At 63.8% G+C, this 24,448-nt stretch overlaps 1 protein-coding gene across 3 annotated transcripts in view; it reads left to right on the forward strand.

The window, feature by feature from the left end:
* Positions 1-7,286: 7,286 nt before the first annotated feature.
* Positions 7,287-24,448, forward strand: part of MEGF6 (multiple EGF like domains 6) — a 92,146-nt gene continuing 74,984 nt past the window's right edge. For 2 of the 3 annotated variants that reach the window (XM_047869959.1, XM_047869960.1), the window contains exons 1-3: positions 13,729-13,987; positions 17,353-17,487; positions 21,886-21,995. In XM_047869959.1, the coding sequence (XP_047725915.1) occupies positions 13,878-13,987; positions 17,353-17,487; positions 21,886-21,995 (355 nt within the window). In that variant the 5' untranslated portion in view covers positions 13,729-13,877. Of the gene's footprint in view, positions 8,379-13,728; positions 13,988-17,352; positions 17,488-21,885; positions 21,996-24,448 lie in introns of those variants that run through there. The other variant, XM_047869961.1, reaches the window with a different exon arrangement.

Genomic DNA, 24,448 nt, shown 5'->3' on the forward strand with positions numbered 1-24,448 from the left:
CTCGGCCTCGCCAGCCCCGCCCGAGGCTCCGCCCCCTACCCGCGCCCGCCGGCCCTGGCGATTGGCTCTTCCCCAGCCGTCTTCCGCGATTGGCCCTACGTGCCGCCCGTTCACAATCGCTCCCGCCCCTCGCCAAGCCGGAAGCGCACGCCGCGCGCACGCCCATTTCCTCTGTACGCGACGCGAGGGGAGGGGCGGGGCCGCGGCTGGTTGCCAGGGAGACGCAGAGGGTGCGTCAGGAGTTGAGTGTGCGGGATCCCAGTAAAGGGGGCGACCAGCCCCTCGTCACCGCCCCAACCTGGACGCGCCCGTAGTCCCTGGTCTCCGCCCCCGCGGCCACCGCCCCTCCCCCTACCGGGCGCGCCCCACCCCCTCGATCACCGTCTCACCTCACCGTCCCCCGGACGCGACCCCGGCCCTTGGTCACTGCCAGCCACCCCGGGACGCGTCCCCCGCCCGCCGTCACCGCCCCTGGCCCGTTCCCCCTCCGCGGTCTCCGTACTCCCCCGCCCCGACGTGTCCCCCTCCGCGGTCTCCACGCCCAGACCCGTCTCCCCCGCACCCCCAACACCCGCGATCACCGCCCCCCCCCACCGGGTCACCGCCCCTTCTCCCCATCGGACGCGCCCCACCTCCTCCATCACCATCTCACGTCACCGCCCCTCTCCCCGCACGCGTCCCCGCGCCGCGAGACGTCCCCGCCCCCCCCCCACCCCTCCACGCCCGACCCGTGTCCCTGCCCGCCCCCCGCGGTCACCGCCCCTCCCCCCGGGACGCCCCCCAACCCTCCCTCGCGGTCCCCGTCTCTCCCAGGACGCGCCCCGATGCCGGGAAGGGCCGCGGGCTCTACAGGCCCTGTCCAAAAAGGCCGAGGTGGCGTGGGCTTCCTGGAGGAGCTGCGGGCCCCGCTTCTGTCCTGAGCACACCTCGCCGCCCGAGTTGGAGCGGCCGGGCGGTGCGCCCAGCGCTGTGACCAGCCTAGAGTCCTCACTGAGCCTAGGAAGCTGCCCTCCTCTGATCCCTGTTTCACAGAAAAGGACACTGAGGCACACAGCCGGGTCACTTACCACAGCCACGCGTCAAAGATCCATTCCAGGTCCCAGCTCTTGTCCCCTGGACACTAGAGCCACATCTGTTCCTCCTGTGGGTGACCTCTTTGCCCAGGGCTGGTGCCACCCTAGGCATCTGCCCTCCCTGTCAGGGGCCCCAGCTTCGGTCTTTGCCCCCACGGGCCCCAGGACTTCCTCACCACCCTCTTTGCACCCAAGGGCTGTGCATCTGTGACAGTTTGCAGCCCCTTCCAAATCCTCCCCCAGTTGGTCACTTGGGACTTCGCTGCTTCTACTCAGGCCACCCTCTTACTCCCCCACTCCCTCAACCCCGAAAGCCTTGCCTCACCCCTACTGGGTCCATCCTGCCACACTGGGTCTAAGACCACCCTCCCTAGGAGACGTTGCCTTCACCATGACTCGATTACTGTTTTGTTCTTCGCTTTTTCCTCTGTGTGCTTGCCTTATTAGTTAGGAAAGTTCAGTGGAACCAGCCCTTTGCATATGGTTGCACCTTGGGGTTTACAGCCAGTTTCACAGTTCTTCAAATTTCACCAGAGCCCAGGGCTGGCCGCACCGCACGCCACAGGTGCAAGAGCAGGTTCGGAGAGTTCTGGGGACATCCCCTAGGCCGGCACAGCTCTGCCCACGAGCTAAGCCCCTCCGGGGGCCGTGCAGACTTGGATGCCCTCTTGGTTTGTACGAGACTCACAATTCAAGGATGGCCCAACCTCCTGTCTCCCAGGACGTCCCTCCAGGGAGGGCGCTGCAGCCCTGCACACAGCGGGCCCTCGGCACCACCGGCTGCTGCCCTTGAAGGTCAGCATCGCCAAGCTGGCACCAGATTCCACGGGTACTGTTACTGGCAGGAGAGCCTGCCTCTTGGGAACCGGAGGGCTCGGTGCTTGGATTCCCGGCAAAAGATATACGTGAGGACTCTGCCTCGAGTACAGACAGCCAGAGGGAAGGTAGCGAGCACAAAGCTGTTTGTTCAGGACAGTGCGCTCTCAGGATGGGGGAGGGGGCGGGCCCAGGGGGGCAGGGCTGTCTTTCATGGCTCACAGCCAAGGTGGTCTCCCACTGAGGTGGTTTCTTGTCGGTTGGGAGGGGGAGTTGGGGCCCTACTGGGTCCTGGCTGGAACCATCAAGGCCCGTCCTCCCCGCTGAAGCGTGAGTGGGGGCGGGGAGAGGTCCAGACGGCAATGTCAATATATTGTAATGAAACTAAGGGCTAGGCGAGGCTGGGAAGCAGGGCGCACGTTCATCACCTGTTCCTCTTGGGTGGCTAGCCCCCCTCCCCCCGCCCCGGAGGTTGGAAACCACAAAATCACTCCTACTGCCGCCTTGCCCCCAGCTCCTCTCTAGCTGACTTCCGACTCTCAATACCGGCATAGTTTTGGTACTTGGCTCCCTGCAAAAAAAAACACAGAGATCTCAAAGAGTGTTAAGTGAGTGTGCAAATGTGGGCGGCAGAGTGCTTCTATCCCCTCTGGCCTGCTGAGGTGGGGTGGGACAGACGCTGCTGCCTTCTGTTGACCCCAGGGCTGGTGACGCCCTCTTTGGGCCCTGTCCCCGCGGGGGTTGGGGGAGCCCCTCTTCTCTGGCAACCACAGTCGGGGCTGAGTGTGCTCTGTGGGGTGGGCCCCTGGGGGGCCTGCTGACCCCTCTCTTGGGTCTCCTGTCACCACCCAGGGGAGTTGGAGCAGAGCGGGGACCCATCAGGGATGGCAGCTGGCGTGTGGGCCCGGGAGCCCTGCTGTCTGGGCCTGGACCCTGCCTCCTCTACCTCTGGCCACAAGGGCCAGCTCCCTTCAACCCTCTGTGCCCCCGTTTGCTTTCGTACTGACTCTGGGAGATAATAGTTCCTACTTCCAATGGCCACAGGGGGGACCAAATGAGACCGTGCTCGTGACGTGGCTGGCACTCTGCCGGGCCCGTGTCAAGAGCCGTGTCTGTGTCAGTGGTTACTCTTTTTTTTTTTTTTTTAATTTTTTTTTTTATTAACGTTTATTTATTTTTGAGACAGAGACAGAGCACGAACGGGGGAGACACAGAATCCGAAACAGGCTCCAGGCTCTGGGCTGTCAGCACGGAGCCCCGCGGGGCTCGAACCCACAGACCGTGAGATCATGACCTGAGCCGAAGTCGGACGCTCAACCGACTGAGCCACCAGGCGCCCCGGCGGTTACTCTCTTTTACGCTGGTCCTGAGTGCCGCTGTATCGCAGATATTGCCTCTGCTCCCAACACTCATGCATGGGGGGCAGGGATACCCCTTTTCCCGAGGAGCAAACAGCCCAGAGAGGTTGTCCCGTCCACAAAGCTAGGATGCCCTGAGGTTCAGAGCCTGTGCTCCTGTGCCCGAGGCCCCTGTGGTGCTCCACTGGGCACCGATGCCTCCAAGTGGCTGAAGCCGGGGCTGGAAAGCTGCAGGAGAGCCGAGGTTAGGGGAGGGCACCACGCTCTGCTGGGCTGGGGCTGGCAGGCGAGGTGGGAGTGCAGGGTGATAAGCGAGAGGCTCCCCAAGCCGTCTCACAAAGCTAGGAGGGCGCAAGCTGGGAGGACGGATGGCCCAGTGCTCCTGACGGAGCCGGAGCGGGACGCTGACAGGTGGAGTCCCCGAGAAAGTGGGGCGCGGAGGGGAGAGGGCTGTGATTGACGGCGAACTGTCGGAGTGCCCCGGGCGGCCCCACCCACCGGTAACGAAGGAAAATCTTAAATAGTCATTAGTCTAGACTTCTAATAATTGAGAACATACCCCAAAACTCCTAGGAGAAGACTTGCATTGTTCCTCTGCTTCTGGAAGCCGGAAGTGTCATCATGCCTGAGGTGCAAGCTCCCGGGGATGACGGAAACCAGTAACTGGATCGCCTGCCTCTGGGTCAGGATACAGACCCTGCCGGGGAAGGTCCCTGCCTGCCTCTCCATCACGGCCTCTGCGGGACTGCTGGTCAAGGGCAAGCCAAATCTTAAACGTCCTCTCCACAAACGTCAGTGAAAAGCCTCAGCCGCGGGAGGCGGCCCTCACCTGTTCCACCTGCCAGAGACACGGTGGGTTTCCACTGTTACACTGTTGTGAGGCTGGAGTGTCTGTGCCCATCTGCGTGTTTACGGACGTGTACAGATGAGTGTTCCCTGTGTGCAACATCTGTCTCCCCCGAGGGTACTGCGGAAAGTAATTTGTAAAAGGGCTCTGTTCAATCGCCTTACAGAAAAATACGCTTTCGTATCAATGATGTACCTAGGAAAAATCGAAAACTGTCTTTCGTCTGGTGAAAGGACAAAGGTTTCTTGGGTGATTGGTCTCTCTTGATGGAATTATGAAAGGTTTTCCTTTACCTTTTAGGCCATCTACCTAGAAGACAAAGATTCTGTGTTTTATTAAAATACTTGCCTGCGTGCGCTGTTTATTTATTTTTCAGAGAGAGAGAGAGAGAGAGAGAGAGTGCGTGAGTGGGAGAGGGCCAGAAAGAGGGAGACAGAGCATCTGAAGCAGACGTGGGGCTTGAACCCACGGACTCTGAGATCCTAACCAGAGGTGACATCAAGAGTTACCGCTCAACCACCGGTCCAGCCACCCAGGGCCCCTTTCATTGTCATTTTCATTAAATGGAGAGCTGATCCCAAAAGTCAAATTCTGGGTGAAGCCTCGTTGGCCTTGAACTATCTTTGGGATTTTGAGGAGGTCCCTGAAACATCTCAAAAGACGGGTTCTCTCTCCTGGCAGAGAGAGATTATGCTAATGAGGCTTACTGGACACATTGACTCCCGTGGGAAGTTCGGTCAAGAGAGCAGGGACATTAGACTTCTGTTAGGGCAGATTTATATACAAAATTCCTAAAGATCTGATATGTCCCAGTAAGAAGGCATCAGCCATAATTTTAAGGCGTATGTCACGGAGTGGGGGCGCCTGGGTGGCTCAGTTAGTTAAGCGTCTGACTTCACTCAGGCCGTGGTCTCACAGTTCATGGGTTCGGGCCCCGCATGGAGCTCTGTGCTCAGCTCAGAGCCTGCTTGGGAGTCTCTGTCCTGCCCCCCCACCCCTGCCCTTCCCCAGCGTGCTCTCTCTCTCTCTCTCTCTCAAAAATAAACATTAAAAGAAAAAACGGTACGTGTCACGGGAATGTCCAACTTTCCTCCTCGGTGTGTCACAAGGCCCCCTCAGCACATGTGTAGATGTGGCGATTTGTAAGTGTTTCGTGTTTTCTCACGCGCAGACGCGTATGGCTTTACTCGAACGCTTGGCAAACCTACTTCCTCTTCAAGGAGATTCACGGAAAAGACTCGGGCGAGTGCGGGCTTGTGAGAACTAAAGTCCATTTGCCTTCGCACGGGAGGGGCAGCAGCGGACCGGGGGCTACCTGCCAGCCCCCCGCCATGTCAAGGGGTAGCAGTCCTGTCCCTGTCCCCCTCCCCCCATTACGTTGGTGACGCGGCGCTTGCATGTGAAGGCTTGTCCCTGCAGCAGGACACTCTGGGGGCCTTGCTGGAGCACCTGTGTGTGTGTGGGGGGGAGGTGGAGCCCAGGCACCCCCCCCGTAAGGTTTTGGGGAGCTGTGTGGTCGTGTAAGATGCACACCTTCCCAGAATGTGTGATGCATCAGATGCCAGCCTATCCAACCCCTGGGGACAGGAAAGAGGTGCGAGCCTGTGTAGGGATTTGGGGGCTTGGGAGGACTTTTATCCCCACCCGGCACGGTGCTTCTGTCCCTTCGGTCACCTGGGGAAGAAGGGGCATGGGGGGCCGGAGACGGAGCAGGGAGCAGCCTCTGAGAACACGAGAGAAGCAGGTGAAAGGTCTGGGGTCTCCCAAACAGGGCCGCCCTCCTAGTAGGGCATGTCTGTGTCACCGGGAGGTACCAGTTGGGGGCTGTGGCAGAGACAACGACTGTCCCCAGGATTCTGTTCCCAGCTCTGGAAGGCCCCCCCCCCCCCCCGAGAGCGGCAGCCCTGAGCAGTGTGCCTTGAGCTCCTCCAGTGGAGCACCCCACGGAGGCACAGCCGATGGCGGCGAGACCTTCCCCGCCCGCCACGCGTGGGTGAGGACGTCGCCCACCCGCGCACCTCGGCCAGGCGCAAACCCTCACGCTCAGCAAGTGGCGTGCTTATGTGCCGCAGAGCAGCGCCCCATCCGCCAGCCCGCCGTCTCCGGAGATGCGGGTGCCACTCCAGCCCGCGGGCGCCGATCCTCACATGCCCCGCTCCCCCTCCGTGCCAGCCCGCGGGGAGGGAACGAGACAGATGACGGATTCCGCCCGATGCCCGCTGACGCCCGCTGTACGGATGGGTCTGTTCGAGGCAATCCGTCCACACAGACCGGTTACCATTCAGCCCAACAGTGACACCGTGTGGACAGCAACAGGGACCAACCACAGCCGCCTCTGGGCGGAACTCCGCGGTCTGGCTGGTGACCACTCGTGGGTTCTGGCCGTTAACCCTCTGTGCTGGCGGGCTGTTGGAAAGGGAGGGGCCTTCGGGCTCAGAAGCCGAGGGGTGACGATCGTGAATGAGCCTCTGTGGGGTCAGGATACGTGGAAGGACGTTCGGGTTGAGCCGCGAGAGCTTCAGGTGGTCCACCAGCGTCTTCCGCATCCTGGCTCGGGAGGCACTGGGCCCCCTGCCCCCCCCCGCAATCAGGAAGCTGATGCCCCAGCCCGAGGATGAGCCCTAGCAGGTGATCCCCAGTAGACCCAGCAGAGGGCGCGCCCAGAAAGAATGGCCACGACCGTGCCCAGGCGAGGTGGCGTAATGCCAAGGAGGCCAAGGAGCCTGGGGCCGTCCTCCGGAACCCTCGGCTAGTAAGGGACTGGCACGTTATAGACAGACCGGTGCCGCCCTCTGAGTGAGGCTCCCCACAAGCCCCGGTTCGTGCGGAGGCTGCATCTGGCCCAACCCAGGCCTCCTGTCACCACGCAAACCAGGCTGCCACCATCAGGGCCGCTGACTACCACGGATGGATACCCTTGTCGAACAGACGGTGATTGGGGGTCACATTTCAAAGGCCACGATGTGGAGCCCCCGCCCCCCTAACCGCCAAGCAGCAGGGGTCGTAGGAAGGAAACATAGGATATGGAACCCGCAGATTAATCCCCTACAGGTAATCACCTTGCCAGTGCGCGGAGTTACTGTCGGGTTCTTACAATTTCAGGGCCTGTTGTGCCCCACGGGCCAGCCTGGGGACCCCTGCAGAGGCACCCAACACCGGCCGGCCCCATGTGGAACTGGCGGGAAGCAGCCGTTGCCCCTGGGCCCTGGATCAACGCGTTGCGCTTCCGGGAACCCTGGGCCCGTCACGCCTGGGAGAGGAGCTGTCTGCCTGAGCTTGCGATGGGGTGGCTCCGGAATGTGTGAGGGGGGCCCCCCAGTCTCCCTGGGACCCCAGTATCTGGCACAAGCTGGGCCGGTGGAAACGCACGGTGGCTGGAATGGAACACACACTGTGAAACGGGGGGTCCTGGCCGGGCGCACCCACCTGCCCAGTCCTCACACCTGACCATGCTGCCCCGCCCCCCCCCAACACGTACGTATGTGCAGCACCTCCCTCACCCGGAGACCAGCTGTGCTCCTTCTGTTCCCACGGGCCGGGTCGTCGGGAGCCGTGTCTGCCCTCTACGGGCCGGGAGGCGCCACAGCGCGCAGAGGTCCTCGCCAAAGCCGCCCACAAGCCCTGAGGGACAGCCAACAAAGCGAGTCCTCTCCGAGCACTGCAGGGTCCCTGACGGGAGAGCCGCACTCCGGAACAGGATACAGGATGGCCTTGGACTCGCCTCCTGCCTCTCGAGGAGTTGTGTGTTCAGACCCGAGGAGTCTGCTACGGCGTCGTCTTTATTAAGTCACACTGAGGACACAGGGCAGCGCCCTGAACCGTCTGAGCCCCAGCCCAGGGCATCTCATAAACCAGTGGGTCCGATCATGGGGCTCTTGGTGGAAAAAACCGTCACTTATTTTGGGAATTCCCGTCCCGATGTGCGTTTTCTCCTGCATGTGCCCGCACTTTTGCTGTGGCCTCTGCTCCCAGTGGAGCCAGAAAGCCACCGACCGAGCCCCCTCCAGGCTAGTGCCGCCCCTTGCTGACCACGCAGGGCCCGCTGCGGAGGAGGGGGCCTGTGAGACTGAGAGCCGGTCACGGGGCACCGGGGGCCTGGCGTGGGAGGAGGTCACGGAGAGGACGCGACCGCCGGTGGACCCTGGAGCCGGCCCCTCACCCCTGCCCGGATGTGGGCTGTGACCCCTCATTTCCACAGCGGGAGCCCCGCGGAGGCCTCTGTCGTGAGATTCTGGCGGGTGGGCGCGGGGATCCCCTCGGCCTGCGGTGCCCAAGACCAGCCTCGTAAGTAGCTTATCACACCTGCTGCCCACCAATCACCAGCCGGGAGCATCTGCCTCTTTCTTTGGGGTCCCCCTGCCCTCTGCGTACGGGGGGCCAGGTAGCCACCCAACAGAGGGAGGTACGAAGAGCCAGAGCCCGGAGGGAGCGTGTCGGTGTAGGGAGAGAAAGAGCTGGGCGTCCGGGCGCTGTGGCCCACGGGTGGGTGCTGGCAGCGAGATGCCACAGACAGGACGCTCTGCGTGGTGGCCAGCCCCAGTCTCTGTCTTGGGACCGGTTGCCGCTGTGTTGGCATGAAAGACTGGGCAGGCAGGGGCCCGGGACCCGTCAGATGGGTGGGTCCTGAGGTCCCCAGGATGGCGGCAGCAATGGACGGGAGGAAGAGGAGGATGCTGGCCCGGTGCCCGAGCCTCGGGTGGGTGTGGGGGGCACCCAGTAGGCCCGCAAGTTGCGGAAATGACGAGAGATGATGTGTGTGTGTCGTGGTAGGTGACAAATAGCATCGGCTGGTGCACCAGCTCCCAGGCTGCCACAGGGAAGTACCCCGCCCCTCCCAACTCCGGGGCCCGAACACCAGGGACTTGTCCCCGGTGCTGGAGGCCAGAGGCCCGAGGCTGGCGTGTCTGCAGGGCTCCGCTCCTTCTGAAGCCTGTATGGAAACCGCCCTGGCCTCTCCAGCGTCTGGCTGTGGCTGGCAGTCCTCGGTGTCCCTCCGCCTGGGACCTCATGCTCACAACCTTTGCATCTGTTGTCACATGGCCGTGTCCCCCGTATCCTGTGTGTCTCTTTGGACAAGAACTCACCCCATGCCCTCATCTTGACCTGCTGTATCTGCAGAGACCCTATCTCCAAACGAGGCCGCACTCGCGGGAGCGGGGTCAGGACTTGAACATATCTGTTCGGGGGACACAGTCTGCCGGGGCAGATGGGCAGTATGTGTGCACACGGCGACCAGGCCCCGACAGAAACGCTCTCTCCACACACGTGTGCACTCTGGGCATCGGGCAGGGGAAAGCAGCTCCCGGCCGGGTCCCCCTGGGCGTGCGAGACTTCTTTCCAGGGACTTTGACAGGCTGCTCCCCTCCCGTCAGCAGGTGGCAGAGTGGCCACACGGGGCCTTCGAACCGGGGCACCTCGCACAGTGCGTGGCGTGAGATGAAACCAGTTTGTCTTCTCTTCCCTCGGAGGACAGGGGAGTGTGGATGCTTACCTTATCTTCCCGATGTTGTGGTTTAGGGTTTTACGAAATCCGCCTCTGATGGAAGCGGCGGTCAGGGGCACGAGGGGCCAGGCACGTACCGCATGGGAGCCCCAAGGGTGGGAGCTCAGAGTTGGACTGTTGGAGGCTAGTGCGTAGCCCAGAGAATATTCCCGACTGCAGGGGCTGTGGGCCGAATTCGTCTTCCAGAGACAGTGCACTCTGGGCGAGACCTCTCCCTCCCCAAAGGGACCAGAGCTGCATCCGAGGCTGCGTAGCGCTGGGAGGCTGTTGTGGTCCCTAGGGATCCGCCTGAGAGCTATCAGATGTTATGTCGCAGAGACGGCCCTTAATCTTTGACTTGGGCGGGTCATGGCGGAAGTAGGGACTACGTGGACAGAGAAACACCCTTCCCAGAGGATGGGGGGCTAGGGACCAAGAGGGCAGGCTTCCAAATGTGGCTTTTTAAAAATAATTGTTTATTTATTTTGAGAGAGAGAGAGAGGGAGGGAGAGGGAAAGAGAGAGAGCGGGAGAGAGAGAGAGAGAGAGAGAGAGAGAGAGAGAGAGAAATTGGGGAAGGGGCAGAAAGAGAGAGAGAGGGAGAGAGAGAATCCCAAGCAGGCTCCGCACTGTCAGTGCGGATCCTGACTCAGGGTTCAAACTCACAAACCGTGAGATCACGACCTGGGCCGAAATCAAGAGTCACACGCCTAACTGACTGAGCCACCCAGGCGCCCTAAAACATGATGGCTTTAAGGCAAGCAGGATTTGGAGAATTGGAAAGGGAGTGTTCTCCTGCAGTTTCTAAAAGCTGAGTTGTTTTCATGGTGACTTTGTCACACATTCTGAATGTCTCGGCCAGAATGGGGGTTTTTCTCTGGCTCCACCAGGCCGCCCACCTTGCTGGGTCCAGGTGCCCCGAGGTCTCTCTCCACACGTGAAAGGAGCTGCAGCCACGGTGGGATCCATGAGGAGGTCAAGCTTTGATGTGCTTCCCTTGGGCGAGCTGCAGCCAGGAGGGTGCTGGGGACAGCAGGCTAGGTTGGGGGCCAGGAGATCTCGGAATGCACACTGTCAAGGACTGGAGCGTCAGCCCCGGTTCTGGCCGGCACAGCTGGCGAGGGGGACGCACACTGCCTTGTTTCTAAGAAACGCAAGGGCCACCCCGCAGAAAGCGTGTCCAGCAACAAACTCCGCATCTCCCACACTCGGCTTCCCCAGGGAGCCTCTGCTCGCTCAGTGTCCACGTGCTGCTGCGATGTCTGGAGGGAGGGGCCCTCCACGAGTCCCCAGGATGGCCAGCTCCCCTCTCGGCCAGGAGCCCCAGGGGAAGGTGCTGGTCGGCCTCGCCATGGCTGCTGGCTTCCTGGGCTGCCAGAAGAAATCCGCAGGCTGGGTGGCTAAAACAGCAGCCCATTCTTCTCTCCTCCTTCTTTGGAGGCCGGAAACCTGAAATCCCTCTGGCACTGAGGGACACCTGTCCAGGCCTCTCTGCTTCCTCGCTTCCAGGGCTCGGTGGCCGCCTCTGGCCTTCCTTCACCTGCAGGCACACGGCCGGACCTCTGCCTCCCTGAGGCCATATGGCCTTCTCCTTGTCTGTCTGTGTGTCCCAACTCTCCCTCCATTCTCCATAAGGACACCTGTCCGTGGGTTTAGGGCCGCCGTAAGTCCAGGGTGATTTCATCCTGACATCTTTAATCACATCGGCAAAGACCCTCTCCCCAGATCCAGTCACATGTGCAGGTACTGGGGGATAGGACGTGGCTGTATCTTTTTGGAGACACAGTTCAGCCCACGGTACCGCTGTCCCCCAACACCTGGTGCTTTGCGTGAATGGGCAGGTTTTTGCTCTCGGTGTGGCAGGTGACCTCAAACACCCTGGTGACCCCTTTCCGGATGCTGCGTCCCGCCCCGGGGGTGGGAGAAGAGAGCGGCTGCAGTGCGGTGTGGGCCAGGCCTGTCCATTCACCAAGCAGTAGGATCCAAGGCTCGGCGGGCACCAACTCTGGAGGTGCCTCTCTGTTGCTTCTGGTTCACGCGTGAGGATGGAAGAACAGAAGGACGGTGTCCAGGGCCACGCACAAGGCACAGGGCCGGTCCAGGGGAACGTAGCTGGCCAGCACCTGCCCCAGAGTCTCCGTCCTACCCGCCACGCTTGAGTGGATTGCTTCTTTGGTTTTGCTTCTCTTTCGGGGCACATGAGGAGGTTTAGAAATGAACTTCAGAGCTGGCTACCCAAAGACTTCCCGCAGACGTGGCAAAAATATTTGGCGTGGGGTTCCAGTTGCCATAGTTTGTGTATCTACAGGATTCCCCCGTCTCTGGCTCCAACCAGCTATGGTGCTGATTTCCCGCATCCCCTCCCAGAGCCGAGCACGCCCTCTGCCTCCGGGCTGGGCAGAGGGGACAGGTGGGGGTGCGGGGGTCTCCAAAGACAGTGAAGTCACCCAGCTATGGACGGAACTGTGCCCCTCCCAAATTCACAAGTCGAAGCCCTAAATCCCAGTGTGCCTGTATTGGAACAGGGCCTTTCAGGAGGTAGTTAAGGTAAATGAGGTCATAAGGGTGGGGCCCTATAGGGCTGGTGCCTTCTAAGAAGAGGAAGAGACAACAGAGCCTTCTCTCCTGGCCGCCCCCCTCTGCCGAGTGAGAACTTCGAGAGCGGGCAGCCGTCCGCAAGCCAGGAGGGTGCTCTCCTGGCACCAGTGGCCGGCACCTTGATCTTGGACTTCCCGTCTCCAGAACGGGGCGGCGGGGCTGCGGTGGGGGATGTCCGTTGTTCACCCTGCTGGGTCTGCGGTGCTCTGTTCCGGCAGCTGGATAGACTGGGACACCCCCGTGGGGCAGTCAGATTTGCGGGACCTCCACCTACCCCATGTGCTTTAGAGCTATTCTTAGGTTCACAGCCGCAGAGTAGGGCGTTTACCAAAGGTCCCCAGAGCCAGACCCTGTGTTCCGTTCTCAGACCTGCAGTTTACAAGCTGGGTGACTTGGGGGTGCTGCTCCCCACTCTGACCTCGGTTTCCCCATCTGCCGTCTCGGCCCGATGACTATAACCCTCCAGGTGGTGTGGAGGGCTCAGATCCTTGGCGGGGGGCGGGGGCACTGCCACATCTCCACTGCTCCTGGACAGCTGGGGGTCCCTGTCTCCCAAGCCCCTCCCAGCCAGGAGTTCCTGCGCTTTGTAGGAAGGCGAGGCGAGGGCCAGTCACCCAGACCACGGGAAGTGGCAAGGACGAAAACCCCAAGACAGAGGCCTGCCAGCTTCAGAAGTGAGCCTGACCACCCGTGGGCCTCTGCAGCTGGGCCGGGCACACGGGTGGCTAGCGGGTCCTAAGTCCCGGCCACTCCTCAGGTCCTACCCAGGCTGCACCTTCCCCTGCTTTTCAAAAACCTCCGGAGGGGGTTGTTTCCACCCCAGGGACCCCCACGAGCCCCTGGACCCTGGAGCACCTAGTCGTCACCCCTGGAGTAAGTGAATTCCAAACCCCACCCAGCTTCATTTAAGTTACCTCTACGCCCAGCCTGGGGCTTGCACTCAGGACCCCAAGATCAAGAGGCGCAGGCTCTACTGACTAAGCCAGGCAGCCGCCCCAACCAGGTTACACTGGCCAGAAGCAGGGTCTCCGGAGGGTGGCTCCTGCTCTGGCCGGCTCGCCCACTTCAGGCCACGGGCCAAGAACGCCCTGCACAGAACAAGGGTAAAAATGCCCAGGGGGTGGTCGGTGATCTGCGACGCGGGTGCCCAAGGGGGAGCACCCAGAGGCACGGGGAGGGCCGTTACCCCCCACCCCCTTGCCCCCGGCCCGGCAAGGGAGGGGAGAGGGCAGCCGGTGACAACGGACCGAGCGTCCGCAGAGACTTAAGAGGGACGGAGGGAGGGCGGAGGGAGGGCGGAGGACTCCCCCAGAGATGGGCGCCTGGGCCCAAGGTCCGCCGGAGGTGGTGACCACTCGCTCGCAGGGCATCTAGACCCGGCGGCCTCGGAGCAGCCGAGCGCGCGAGGCTCGCGGCGAGGACCCGAGGAGGGTTGGGGGCGGGGCCGGGAGGTGGGCGGGGCCGGGGCGGGGGTCCGGGCCGGGGGCGTGGCAAAGGCGGGCCGGCCTCTGGCGCCGGGGCCGAGCGCGCAGTGTCGCGCGAAGCGGGCGCCGGCCGGGCGGGAAGCCGGTCCCTCCACACCTGCGGCTGCGTCCCGCGCGTCCCCGGCCATGGCGCACGTGCGGGCGGCGGCTCCGAGGGTCCGCCGGGACGTCCAGTGAACTGGGGGTCGCAGGAAGGAGCCGGCGCGGGGCGGCGGGCGCGATGCCTGTCCTTCCGGAGGCGACGGCGGCGGGGCGCGCGGTGGCCCTGGCCCTGGTGCTGCTGCTCCCCGCGGGTCCGGCGGGCGCCCTGCCCCGCCTGCAGCCCGGCATGTGAGTAGCGGAGCCCCGGGCCCCTGAGCAGCTTTGTCCCTGGGGCCCTGACAAAGTTGGGCTCTTTGCCGCCCCTGGGGAGGGAGTGGTTAAGACACGGGGGTCGGGGCTTGGGTCTAGGGGCGCTTCCGTGGCGGGGCCACCTCCTCCTCCCCTTACCCTGTCGGTGACCCTCCACTCCGTCATGTGCGACCGCGCGCTCTGGCAGACGCCGCGCTCCAGTCGGGGTCCTCGTGGGCAGGGTCTGGCTAGCGAGCAGGAAGGAAGCAGCCCCTTCTCACTTCCTTCCAAAGCTGCCTCCGGGGGCCTGGGGGGCCTGTGCAGGGGCGGGGAGCGCCCAGACGCGGCGGGGGGGGGGGGGGGCGGTAGTGGTGGTGGCTGGACGTGGTTTATGTGTTAAACACGTGCGTGCTGGGGCTGAGAGACAGAAGGAATTCAGCACCAGAATGGGCAGGAAGAGAGGGTCCGGGAGCCAGCGGAGATGAATTCAGTTTTGAAAGATGATTCCCCAACGGGCCGTTTAGCGGTCTCTCTTAACGGGCAGATCCATCCCGTGTTGGCCTCCCAGGACGGCTGGTGCCAAAGTGAGCCAGAGAGGAGGGGGAGGAGGGGAGGTGCCTGCTGGGGGCCCCCAGCCCAGGGCTCCTGCAGGGTGCTGCAAAGGGGCAGGCCAGTGGCCCGGCCCGGGTTAGGGACCCCTGCCCGGCACTCGCCCAGAGGGCCCAGTGCACCTGGTGGGGCAGAGCTGGGGGGCAGGGCAAGTCGGTGCCCCAGGACCCCCATCCCCCACCCTGGGTCTTGCTTTGCCCCAGGCAGGAAGATTTCCTTGTGGCCTTTGCATCCAGAAATGTGAGTGGCCTGAGTCCCGACTCTGCATGACTTCTGCTGGACATTTTTCTTTCCTGTGATCCCAGTGAGTTCATTTGTCCAAGGGAAGCTGCAGGCTCAGAAGGGATTATCACAGCGGCGGGCGGCCCCTGACCCTGGTTGGCATGTCACCTAAGGCTCCGGGAAGGCTCTGGCCACTCTGGGGCAAGCAGTGGGTCGCAGGAGACCTCTTTCTGCTTCCTGCTTTTCCCCAAAGCCTCCTCTACCCTGTCTCTTCCTCCCCTTCCCCCTCCTCAGGGAGCCTCCCACATGTCAGGGGTGGCTTCCCCTATGGGGGCCTGTGTCCCTGTTTCTTGGCTAGGCTTCTGTTCTCAGATGGCCCTGGGCAGACTGAGTTCTGTGACACCTCGGGGTACACCTTCCACAGCCCCATTGTCTCTGATTGTCTCTGAGGCACCTGCTGCTAGGCAGCATTGAGCTCCGCTGGCCAGCTGAACAGGGGATAGCTTTCTGCTAGGCCCCGGAGTGCTGGAAGCCGGTGGGCTCTGGGTGCCAGAATTTGCTTTTTGCTCCTTGTGCCCCAGAGGAGCAGGGGAGGGGGCCAAGAGAACAGCCGAGGTCCCTGAAAGTGCTTTGTCCTCGCTGGTCCTGTGCCCCCTGCCCCCTTCCCCTGGGGGAGGTCTGATGAGCCCGTAGGGCCCCGCACAGGCCTCCCCACTGTCTGTGACTGGTTTTCCTGGTGGGCCTCTGGGGGAGACAAAGAGAAGAGGGGTGCCGTGGAGTAGGGGTCCCACTGACCCGTGGCCCAGGGTGGCCTTTGTGGACGTGTGGGAGCTTGTGGCTGGTTCTTGGGTTCCCGCTGGCCGACCGTGTCCAGACTGAAAACCCTACAACATGTCTTTATTTATTTATTTATGCCTCTAAGTGCATTTCTGCTGGAAGAATGGTTGGCTTATCTTCCCGGGGCCTGGAGTGACCGCTCACTACACACAGGGCTGGCCCAGGGCTGCTGGCGGGGTCTGGGGATGGGGAGACAGTGTCCCCTACACTGGAGCTCCAACCAGCCCAGGGCCGAGCCTGCAGGCTTCCAAGTTCAAGGGTCGCGCCTGGTCCAGGGGGACGTGTGTTCAGAGGCCCACCCTGGGGCTCAAAAGGGGAGCTTGTAAAGACAGACATGACCGAGACGCTTCTGGGGAGCCTAGCCCTCCTCCTGCACAAGGGTGTGCACGCAGCCCGGCTTCGCCAGCTGGGCGGGGCTGCCTGCCTCTCCCTCCCTGCCTGCTTTTCCCCTTCCTGTCTCCTCACCCTGGGGCCATCATCCTGGGGCCTGCTGGCCTGGAACTGCCTGCCCCAAAGGGACGGCTCACGTGCCCACCTTCTCCTCGGCTCTGGGCTGAGGCGCCGGCCTCCAGCAGCCCCTCTCTGCCCGGGAGCAGATGTCCCACGGAACTGTTTGCTTTGTAGTCTGCGAATTGCCTTGCCTCTCCAGATGGGAACCAGGAGCCAACTGCAAGGACAGGCCTGTGACTGTCCTGCCACTTGGGCTGACACTTCGTCTCTATGTCTGTTCCCTCCCCCATCCCGCCTCCTCCGCCCTGAAGATGGAAAAGTTGGCCCAAGCTGTGCTTCTGAAGGGCTGGGAACTCCCCGGAGGGGATCGGTGCCGCGCTCACCCCCGTCCCCGGGAGGCCAGTGGGCAGCCAGCAGAGCGGGGACTGTTTTGGGGGGCTGTGGAGGGAGCAGCAGAGCCGGAGGGGGAGCCCAGGCCCACGGGCCTCGGGAGAAGTCACGCAGGTGACTAGGGGATGGGAGAGTGGCCCGTGGGAGTGAGCCCACAGGGTTGTGTGACCCTGAGGGTGTCCACGGGGGAGGCGAGCCCACCCCCCATCCCCTTCCTCAGAGGCTGTGGAATCTGGCTGGCCTCGAAAACTTTGTGCCTTGTCTCCCGAAATTTGAAATTTGCCTGTGTCTGGCTGGGGCAGCTGCCCCTCCCCCCACCTCCCAGGCCCCTTCTCTATAACTACCTCCTTCCCGAGCGAGGCACCCTCCTGTCCTTATTTGGGGGCGGGGGGGTCAAGGGCACTGGGGAGCCACTGACATCAGAGGGCTCCGCCTTGCACCCCTTCCACGCTCCCTGGAGGCTCCCCGCCTTCCACACTTTGTCCCACCTGGAGCGAACTCCGTGTGCCCAGCGGGGGCAGCTCAGGGGACATCTCTGAGGCCAGGATGGCTGGGAGGTGGGGGCCTAGGAAGGGAGTCACACGGACGCGGGGGCCATGTCACTGTTCCCGCTGACCCTCAGGCCCCTGTTGTCCAGGCAAAGCTACAATAGTCCTGTGGGTGGTATGGGGCCCCTGCAGGGTGTCTGCAGGATGTGGCCCTGTGGCCGTCCCTCCTCGTCCTCTTCCCACACCTCGAGCCTGGCCCTGCCGCAGGCCTGGGACGGGCACCGCGGGGCCTGGCCCTGCTGTGCACCCCACCCCTGGTGGCTCCACGCCCTGGACTGGGGCCTACTGACCATCTGTCCTCTGTCCCAGGCCGCACGTGTGCGCCGAGCAGGAGCTGACCCTGGTGGGCCGAACCCAGCCCTGTGTGCAGGCTTTCAGCCGAACCGTGCCCGTGTGGAAGCCGGGCTGCGGGCGGCAGGCGTGGTGCGTCAGCCACGAGCGGAGGTATGTGCGGGGGCCCCAGGTCCGGTGTGCGAGCGGGCGGCCGGGTGGGGGGGCTCTCCTGGTCCCAGGGCCGTCCACACCCCTTCCCGCTGCCCTGCGCCTGATGCCAAAGCTTTTCCCGCCCCGGAGGGCAGCTCACAGACGGAGCATTGCTGCTCAGTGGGCCCCGCAGGGAGGAGGGAACTCTGGGAGGGTGCTCTGAGGAGGACGGAGTCCTGTGGCCGAGGCGGGGTGCTGGGGGCAGTGGCTGGCCACACGAGAGGGGAAGAGTGGGGTGCCCGGCCCGCTGAGTGCCCTGTGGGAGCTGCTTTGGCCGAGCCCTGGGCCTCGTTCCCCGGCGGAGCCAGTGCCAAACCTTTTCTTGCTCAAGATTTTATTTCAAAATCAAATTAAGGAGTGCCTTTGCATACCTCTCCTCTCTCTGGAATCTGCCCGACTGCAGAGCCGGATGGTGGGGGGGGCCTCAGCTCGGGCAGCTCCCCCATTAGGTGCAGGGAAGGTGGGAGCGGCCCTTACGTGGGGTGTGGCGTCCAGCTTCGCAGCGTGGCCTTCGAGGGTCGCCTGCATGGTGTCATCCGTGTGGGGTGCCAGCTCCCTCCGCGGGCCCTTGGTGGTCTCTGAGGGCAGCGTCCCTTGTTCCAGGTGCGCCGAGGGTGGGCGCCATAGCCAGCGGGTGGGGGTAGGGATGCCACTGCCCGTGCCGTGGGGCGTAGGGTGGCCCCTCAGCCACGGAGGGTCCTGCCCAAGGGTCAGGGGCGTCGACGCTGGGAACCGGGGGCAGAAGGAAGATGTCTGCCCTCCTGCTGCCCCCAGAGGTGTGCTCTGTGCGGTCCTCCGGGCCTCCTCGTGTGTGCGGCCACCACCATTCACAGATCAGGAATGAGGTCACGTCAGCCGTGTCCCCACGACGACCCGTGGGGAGAGGTGCTGTTTCTAGAAGCTGCCAGGGGCCCCGTGGTCCCAGGGCTGGAGCGTGGGGGGGGGGGGGGCGCGACGTGTGTGCTGAGGGAGCCCCCAGGGCGGACAGTTCCCCGATTTCCCTGTCGCTGGTCCCCAGGCTGGCTTGGGTAGGGGCGGGAGCATCCGGGCACCTTCAGTCTCCTGGCGGAGCATCTGGGGCCCTGGAAGGAAAGTCCCACTGTCTGCGAGGGCCTTGCTGCCTGGTCACGTGGGGCCGGGGCCATGGGTCTCTGCCACGTTTCCTGCCAGGCAGTGGGGAGTGGTCTGTGTTCTGTGTGGGGGTCTCCTGGGAAGGCTCAGGAGGGGCCACGTGCGGAACGGGTTCCTGGCATCCTCTCCTGGCCCAGCTTGAGGTGATGGGGCTGGGGCAGTTTGGGCCCCTGGCCTGCGGGGGGTGGGGGTGCCTGGCCTGGAATGCAGCCACGTGGGCTGCTCCCCCCATGGTCCTCCACCCCACGTGGATGAGAGCTGTCTTACCACCTCTGTGTCCTGTAGGGTTTCTGCGACCTGTGCTAACCGCTTCCCTTCTGTGGGGCGCCCACTGCGCCGTAGTGGGTGTGTCCCCTCCCGCGGTGCCACAGCCGAGCCCCACGTGCTGTCTGGGGGCAGTTGCCCACACGCCTCGTGCGGACGTTTCTCCAGTGGCCATCGAGGCTGTGGCCTCTGCCAGGCACGGTCCCCTTCATCCTTCAGGAACGCACAGGGGCCCCAGCTTGCCTGGGTGGCCGGCCCTGCCCCCTGGCCCCCTTTCCCCATCTGCCAGCTCCTGGCGCATCAGGAGGGTCTCCCCGACAAACCACCAGCCAGCTCAGGCTGTGCCGGGGGGAGGGGCTCCCCTCCCCTGCCCTGCCCCTCCACACTCCCCTGCCCTTTGGGGGGTGTGGCCTGTGCAGGGGGAGGAGGGAGGGAAAGGGTGCTTGGAGGAGCCCGGAGCCCTCCCAGAACCCTTCCCTCCAGGCCCGCCCGACCCCGCACCCCCTGTCGCCCCTGGCCCTGCCCTAAGCCAGCTCCCCGGCGGTGGCCAGAGCCCACCTGAGGTGTCCCGTGTGGGCTGCAGGGGAGCGACGGGGCAGTAGGCCCACCAGCTGTGTCGCAGGGGTCTCTAACTCCCAAGGGCGGGGGCGCAGGGAGGTGGCAGATGGGCCGGCCGGCTCCGTTCTCCTGGCGACCGCGCGCAGCAGCACGTAGCCCCGGGAGAGGGATAAATATTTACGGCGGAAGGGCCCGAACACCGTTTGCTCTGCCAAGAGCCGTCCACTGCTGCGGTCGGTGTCTCTCCAGGCAAGCGGTTTCATGTCCTGCCGAAGTGATGTTTTGCAAAGCTCTCCCGAGCTGCTGTGTGCAGCGGGCACATGAACTCACGCTTCCGGGAAGTGGCCTGCCTTGTTGGTGGGGTCCTGGTCCCCAGGGTGGCCATGGGTTTCCCACGGCTCCCTGCGGCCAAGCCCCAGCAGGCAGCAGGGTGTTTGCTCACCTGGAAAGGGCAGGCCGGGCCCTCGGGCCGCTCCCGGGGCTCAAGGGTCCTTGACCCCATGGCTGTTGGACGAGCCCCGGTCACCTTTCCCACAGACAGCGGTGGGGCAGGGGTGGCCTCGGGTCACCCCCTTCCTTTTGTTCTGTTACTCCTCTCTCTGTCCCTCTTCCCCGGCCTTCCTGCCCACCTCCCCACGGCCCGTGACCAGTCCTGTCCCGTGGACACAAGGACCTCACAGCCACGGACCCAAGGACAGGGGCTGAGCTCCCGGTCTCGAGCTAGTTTCCTGTTGCTGCTGTAACAGGTTGTGACAGACCGTGGGGGCGGGGCTTCAGTGTTCTCTGCCTGGGGGCCTGAGACCCAGGTGTGGGCATAGCTGGTTCCTTCTGTCCCAGGCCTCTCCCGGCCCCGGGCCCTGGTGGTGGCCGGGTCCTGGCTCACACCTGCCTCTCCCCAGTCTCTGCTGCGGTGGTCACGTGGCCCTCCAACGGTGTGTCTGTGACCGTTCCCTGTCTTCCGAGGACATCAGTCCTTGGACTGCGAGCCCACCCGAAGTCAGTACGGGCTCCTCTCAGTTTGTTTCCATTGGGAAAGACCCTGCTTCCAAATAAGGTCAGCAGTCTTCGCCTCTAGGTGAGAAAAGAGAGGCCGGGCTGGGGCAGTTAGCTGTCCATCTGGCTGACCGTCACCGGGTAAGGGTGGAGGTGGGCGGGGCAGGGATGAGGAGGGAGAATCCGTTGTAACTCACTCTGAACAAGGGGGAATGGAGCTTTCCGGAATGGCAGAGACCCTTCCGAAGGCTGAGGCCCGGCAGAAGTGGAGCCAGGATGTAGGAGCCTGGGGCTGTGGGGTGCCACTGAGACGGGGGGCTGTGTGGGCGATGTGGGACCAAGGCACTTCTGCCCCCCACCCTGGCTGCGGCTCCAAGGTCAAGGCCGTGGGGCGAGTCCCAGGACCGTGGGAGGTGGACCCCTTGACCACTGCTCCTCCAAGGCCACCCTGTGGGGCCTGCTGCTGTGCAGAGAAGCAGGGTGGAGGCTGGGGTTGGCCAGCCCGCCATGCAGAGGGCGGGCCCAAAGGTCCTGGGGCTGCAGGTGGTCTGGGGCAGCCTCCAGGGGAGCTGGTCTCTTTCTGGTTTAGTCAACGCCCTCCTATGGGCACTGCCCGTGCCAGGCCCCAGCCTGGCCAGACCCCGGTGCCTCCTTCCAGCGTGGACCCCCTCCCAGCTCCTGCTTGGGGCTCTGTCTCTCTCCGCTCAGCCTTTGTGAGAGCTGCCCCATCCTGAACAGGAACCGGCCTTGGACCCAGGCCGCCCTGTCCCGTCTCCTCTGAGGGTCCCTCCCGCCTGCTCCCCTCTGACGGCAGTGCTGTGTGTGACCACAGTCTGGCCCCTCTGCTGTTGTCCACAGCTGTCACCCTGGGTCCTCGGCTCAACCCTCCACTCCACAGGTGGGGAAGAGGGCCCTCGCCAACCGCGAGCGCTCGGGGTGGTCCTGCTGTCTGGTGTACTGGGAGCCTGGGGTCTGAACTGGCACTATCCAGGGCATAGCCTGCCTAGCACTGGGCACCTTGGAAGCCACTCTTGGTCCTCGGCTGGACATTTCGAGCCTGACTCCGAAGGCCTCAAACCTGGCCTGGGGCCAGACGTGGGATGCTATGCCCGTCCTGACGCTGGCTTGGAGCTGGGCCCCAGCAGGGGCGGAGAGGGAAGGGGGCAGCAGCCCCACGGGCGGAGCTGGCCGGGGCCATTGGTCCTGGCTCCAGGGCAGCCACGTGTGCCCTGCTGCCCCTCTTCGTGCGGGTGTGGCTCACAGACCTTGCCCCCACCTCGGAGCCTGGACCTGAAGGGAACAGTCGGGGAGTCAGTGTGGGGAGGGGTGGGTGGGCGAGAGCCAAAAGCAGCGGGACGTGCCGCCAGAGCTGTGTCTCCACGGTAAGCGTTTCCCTTCTCCCTTCTCTTCTAGAACCATCTACTACACGGGCCACAGGCAGGTGTATGCCATGGAGGCGCAGACCGTGTTCAGGTGCTGCCCCGGGTGGAGCCAGCAGCCCGGTGACCAGGGCTGCCTCTCCCGTGAGTGTCCTCCCCCAGCACTAAATCTGTGCCTCAGAAGAGGCCGCGTCTGAAGGGATCGTCCTCCAGCGGTGGGGGTAGAGGCCCTGTCTCTGCACTTGGTGGCACTTCTCACAGCGTGAGAGTTCCCCACTCTGCCCCCCACCCAGGCTGTAGAACAGAATAATAGAAGAGGAGCGGTGAGCTCCGTAGGCTGATGCGGGCGGGGGCCAAGGAAAGAGGGCTGGGGCTGGTGGGGGCTCCGAGCGGAGGGTGGGGGGCTGTCGGCCAGGGCCTGGCATCCGGGGGAGGGGTCTGAGGGCAGCCCCGGGACCACGCGGTGGTGTGTGTGGGCTCAGGAACCTCTTCAGGGCCCTGTCACGGAGCCAGCCCACACCCCCGCTCTTGGGTCTTGTGGGCCTGTGTTCCCAGGAGGGCCCGGGGCTGGGCGGTGGCCCCCGGCCTCTGTGGACATTCGAGACTGCAGCTCCTGTCCTGCCTCCCGTCCTAGAGCCATGGGCCTCAGACTCCCCAGGTGCCTGGTGGAGGTTTGTCACTGCCTCCCTCAGAGAGAGGGGGTCCTGATCGACGCAGGAGGGACGGGGAGCCCGTGTGTCAGCACACGAGAGCCTCACTGTGATGCCTCTGCTTCTCGAAAGGAAGGGGGGTCACAGCTGTGGAGTCTGGCGGCAGAGGGTATTTGGGAAGCCGTTCCTGGCCTGTGGGTGTGGGCACAGGTGGGCCGGCAGGTGGGTGTGGGCACCGGAGGGTGTGGGGACAGGTGTGTGCGGGGACAGTTGGGCCAGCAGGTGGGTGTGGGCACCGGAGGGTGTGGGGACAGGTGTGTGCGGGGACAGGTGGGCCAGCAGGTGGGTGTGGGCACAGGAGGGTGTGGGGACAGGTGGGCCAGCAGGTGGGTGTGGGCACAGGAGGGTGTGGGGACAGGTGGGTGGGCAGTTGGGGTAACTGGGTAAGAGGAGGCCGCGTCCCTTCCCAGAGAGATGGCCTCGGAGGCCTGGCCTCCCCTGAAACAATGCCGTGGCGCCCCCTGATGTGAGGCGACGGACAGGGCCATGCTGCGGCGGTGGCTGGGGGGTCTCGGCTCCCCCCTGCTGGGATGGGAACCAGACTTGGGGGGCCGTGTTCCAGCCTGTCTCTGCCCCTGGGCCCCCCTCCACACACGGGGAACGTGGGAGCCGCTGAACAGGGGCAGAGAGTTTTTACACGAACTCCAGTTGGAGAAGGGGAAGAGAAGGATGGTGGGTGCTGTTTTCTGGGAGAGGAAATGAATAATTCTCCCCAGGAAGGGAGCAGGAGGGAGGAGGCGAGGAAGTAGCTCCACCTTCCCGTGGGCAGGAGAGCCTGGGGGGGGGGGGGATGTGGAGGGAAACGCCTGGATGCTGGCCAGCCTCCCCACCTCCCTGTGGGCAGGAGAGCCTGGGGGGACGAGGTGGGGGCGCCTGGATGCTGGCCAGCCCCCCAACCCCCGGCGGCGGCCCTTCTCCCCACGCCCTCTGATCGCTCTCTGATCGTGGTGATGTGTGTGTTCCCTGCTTCCGGCTTCTAGGAAAACAAAGGGGTCTGCTGAGTGGGGGTGCAGACATCAAAGCCAAGGCTCCTGGTTTCCGCTGTGAGGCCGGGGCTCCTCAGACCTGCCAGAGGCGTCCCTACCAATCTGGTGGGTGACGGGGGCGGGCGGAGGAGGTGCGGGTGGGGGTGAGGAGCGTGGCCTTTTACACCTGGGAGGGGACACGGATGTGTAGCCACATGGTGGCCCGGGGGTGGGGGGCCCTCTGGGCTTGGCTTCCTGGTTTGGGGGGACTGGCGTGTAGCCCGTCACAGGCAAGGACAGGGGGAGCCCGGGTGCAGGCCGGGGTCTGTACCCCACGTTCCCACAGCCCAGGCTCATGAGCTGGGGTCCCATAACCCTTGGTTTTACCCGTGTCTCAGAGAGACCATCCCAGAGGCAGGGCCAGGGAGCAGCCGCGGGGCCCAAGGGCCGGCCAGACCCTGGGAGGCCCTGTTGGCCTCTCTCCATGGCAGAGACGGGGCCCAAATGCTGGCTTTTCAGGGATGGGAGGCCAATTTCAGCAGAGGCGTTCAGGGCCAGCGGCCACCACGGTCTGCCCTGCCCGGTCTGGCTCCACTGGCAGGAGCGGGGATGCGGTAGAGGGGCAGAGTGGCCTTGGCCTTGCAGAGGTGGAGGAGATCGGCTGCGGTCAGGGCTGTGGCGGTGAGGACATTGTGGGGGGGCGGGTCCCGGCCACAGTGCCTGGCCTTGGTGGTCCCGGTTGTCACCGGTCTCCGCGTGTATCCTGAACTGGAGGCTTTGCCTTTCTTGACTGTTTTTTTTTTTTTTTAATTTTTTATTTTTTTAATGTTTATTTATTTTTGAGAGAGAGAGAGAGAGAGAGACAGACAGACAGACACACAGAACACGAGCAGGGGAGGGGCAGAGAGAGACTGAGACAGAA

This window comes from Prionailurus viverrinus, chromosome C1 (genome assembly GCF_022837055.1).
Source record: "Prionailurus viverrinus isolate Anna chromosome C1, UM_Priviv_1.0, whole genome shotgun sequence".
Lineage (NCBI taxonomy): Eukaryota > Metazoa > Chordata > Mammalia > Carnivora > Felidae > Prionailurus > Prionailurus viverrinus.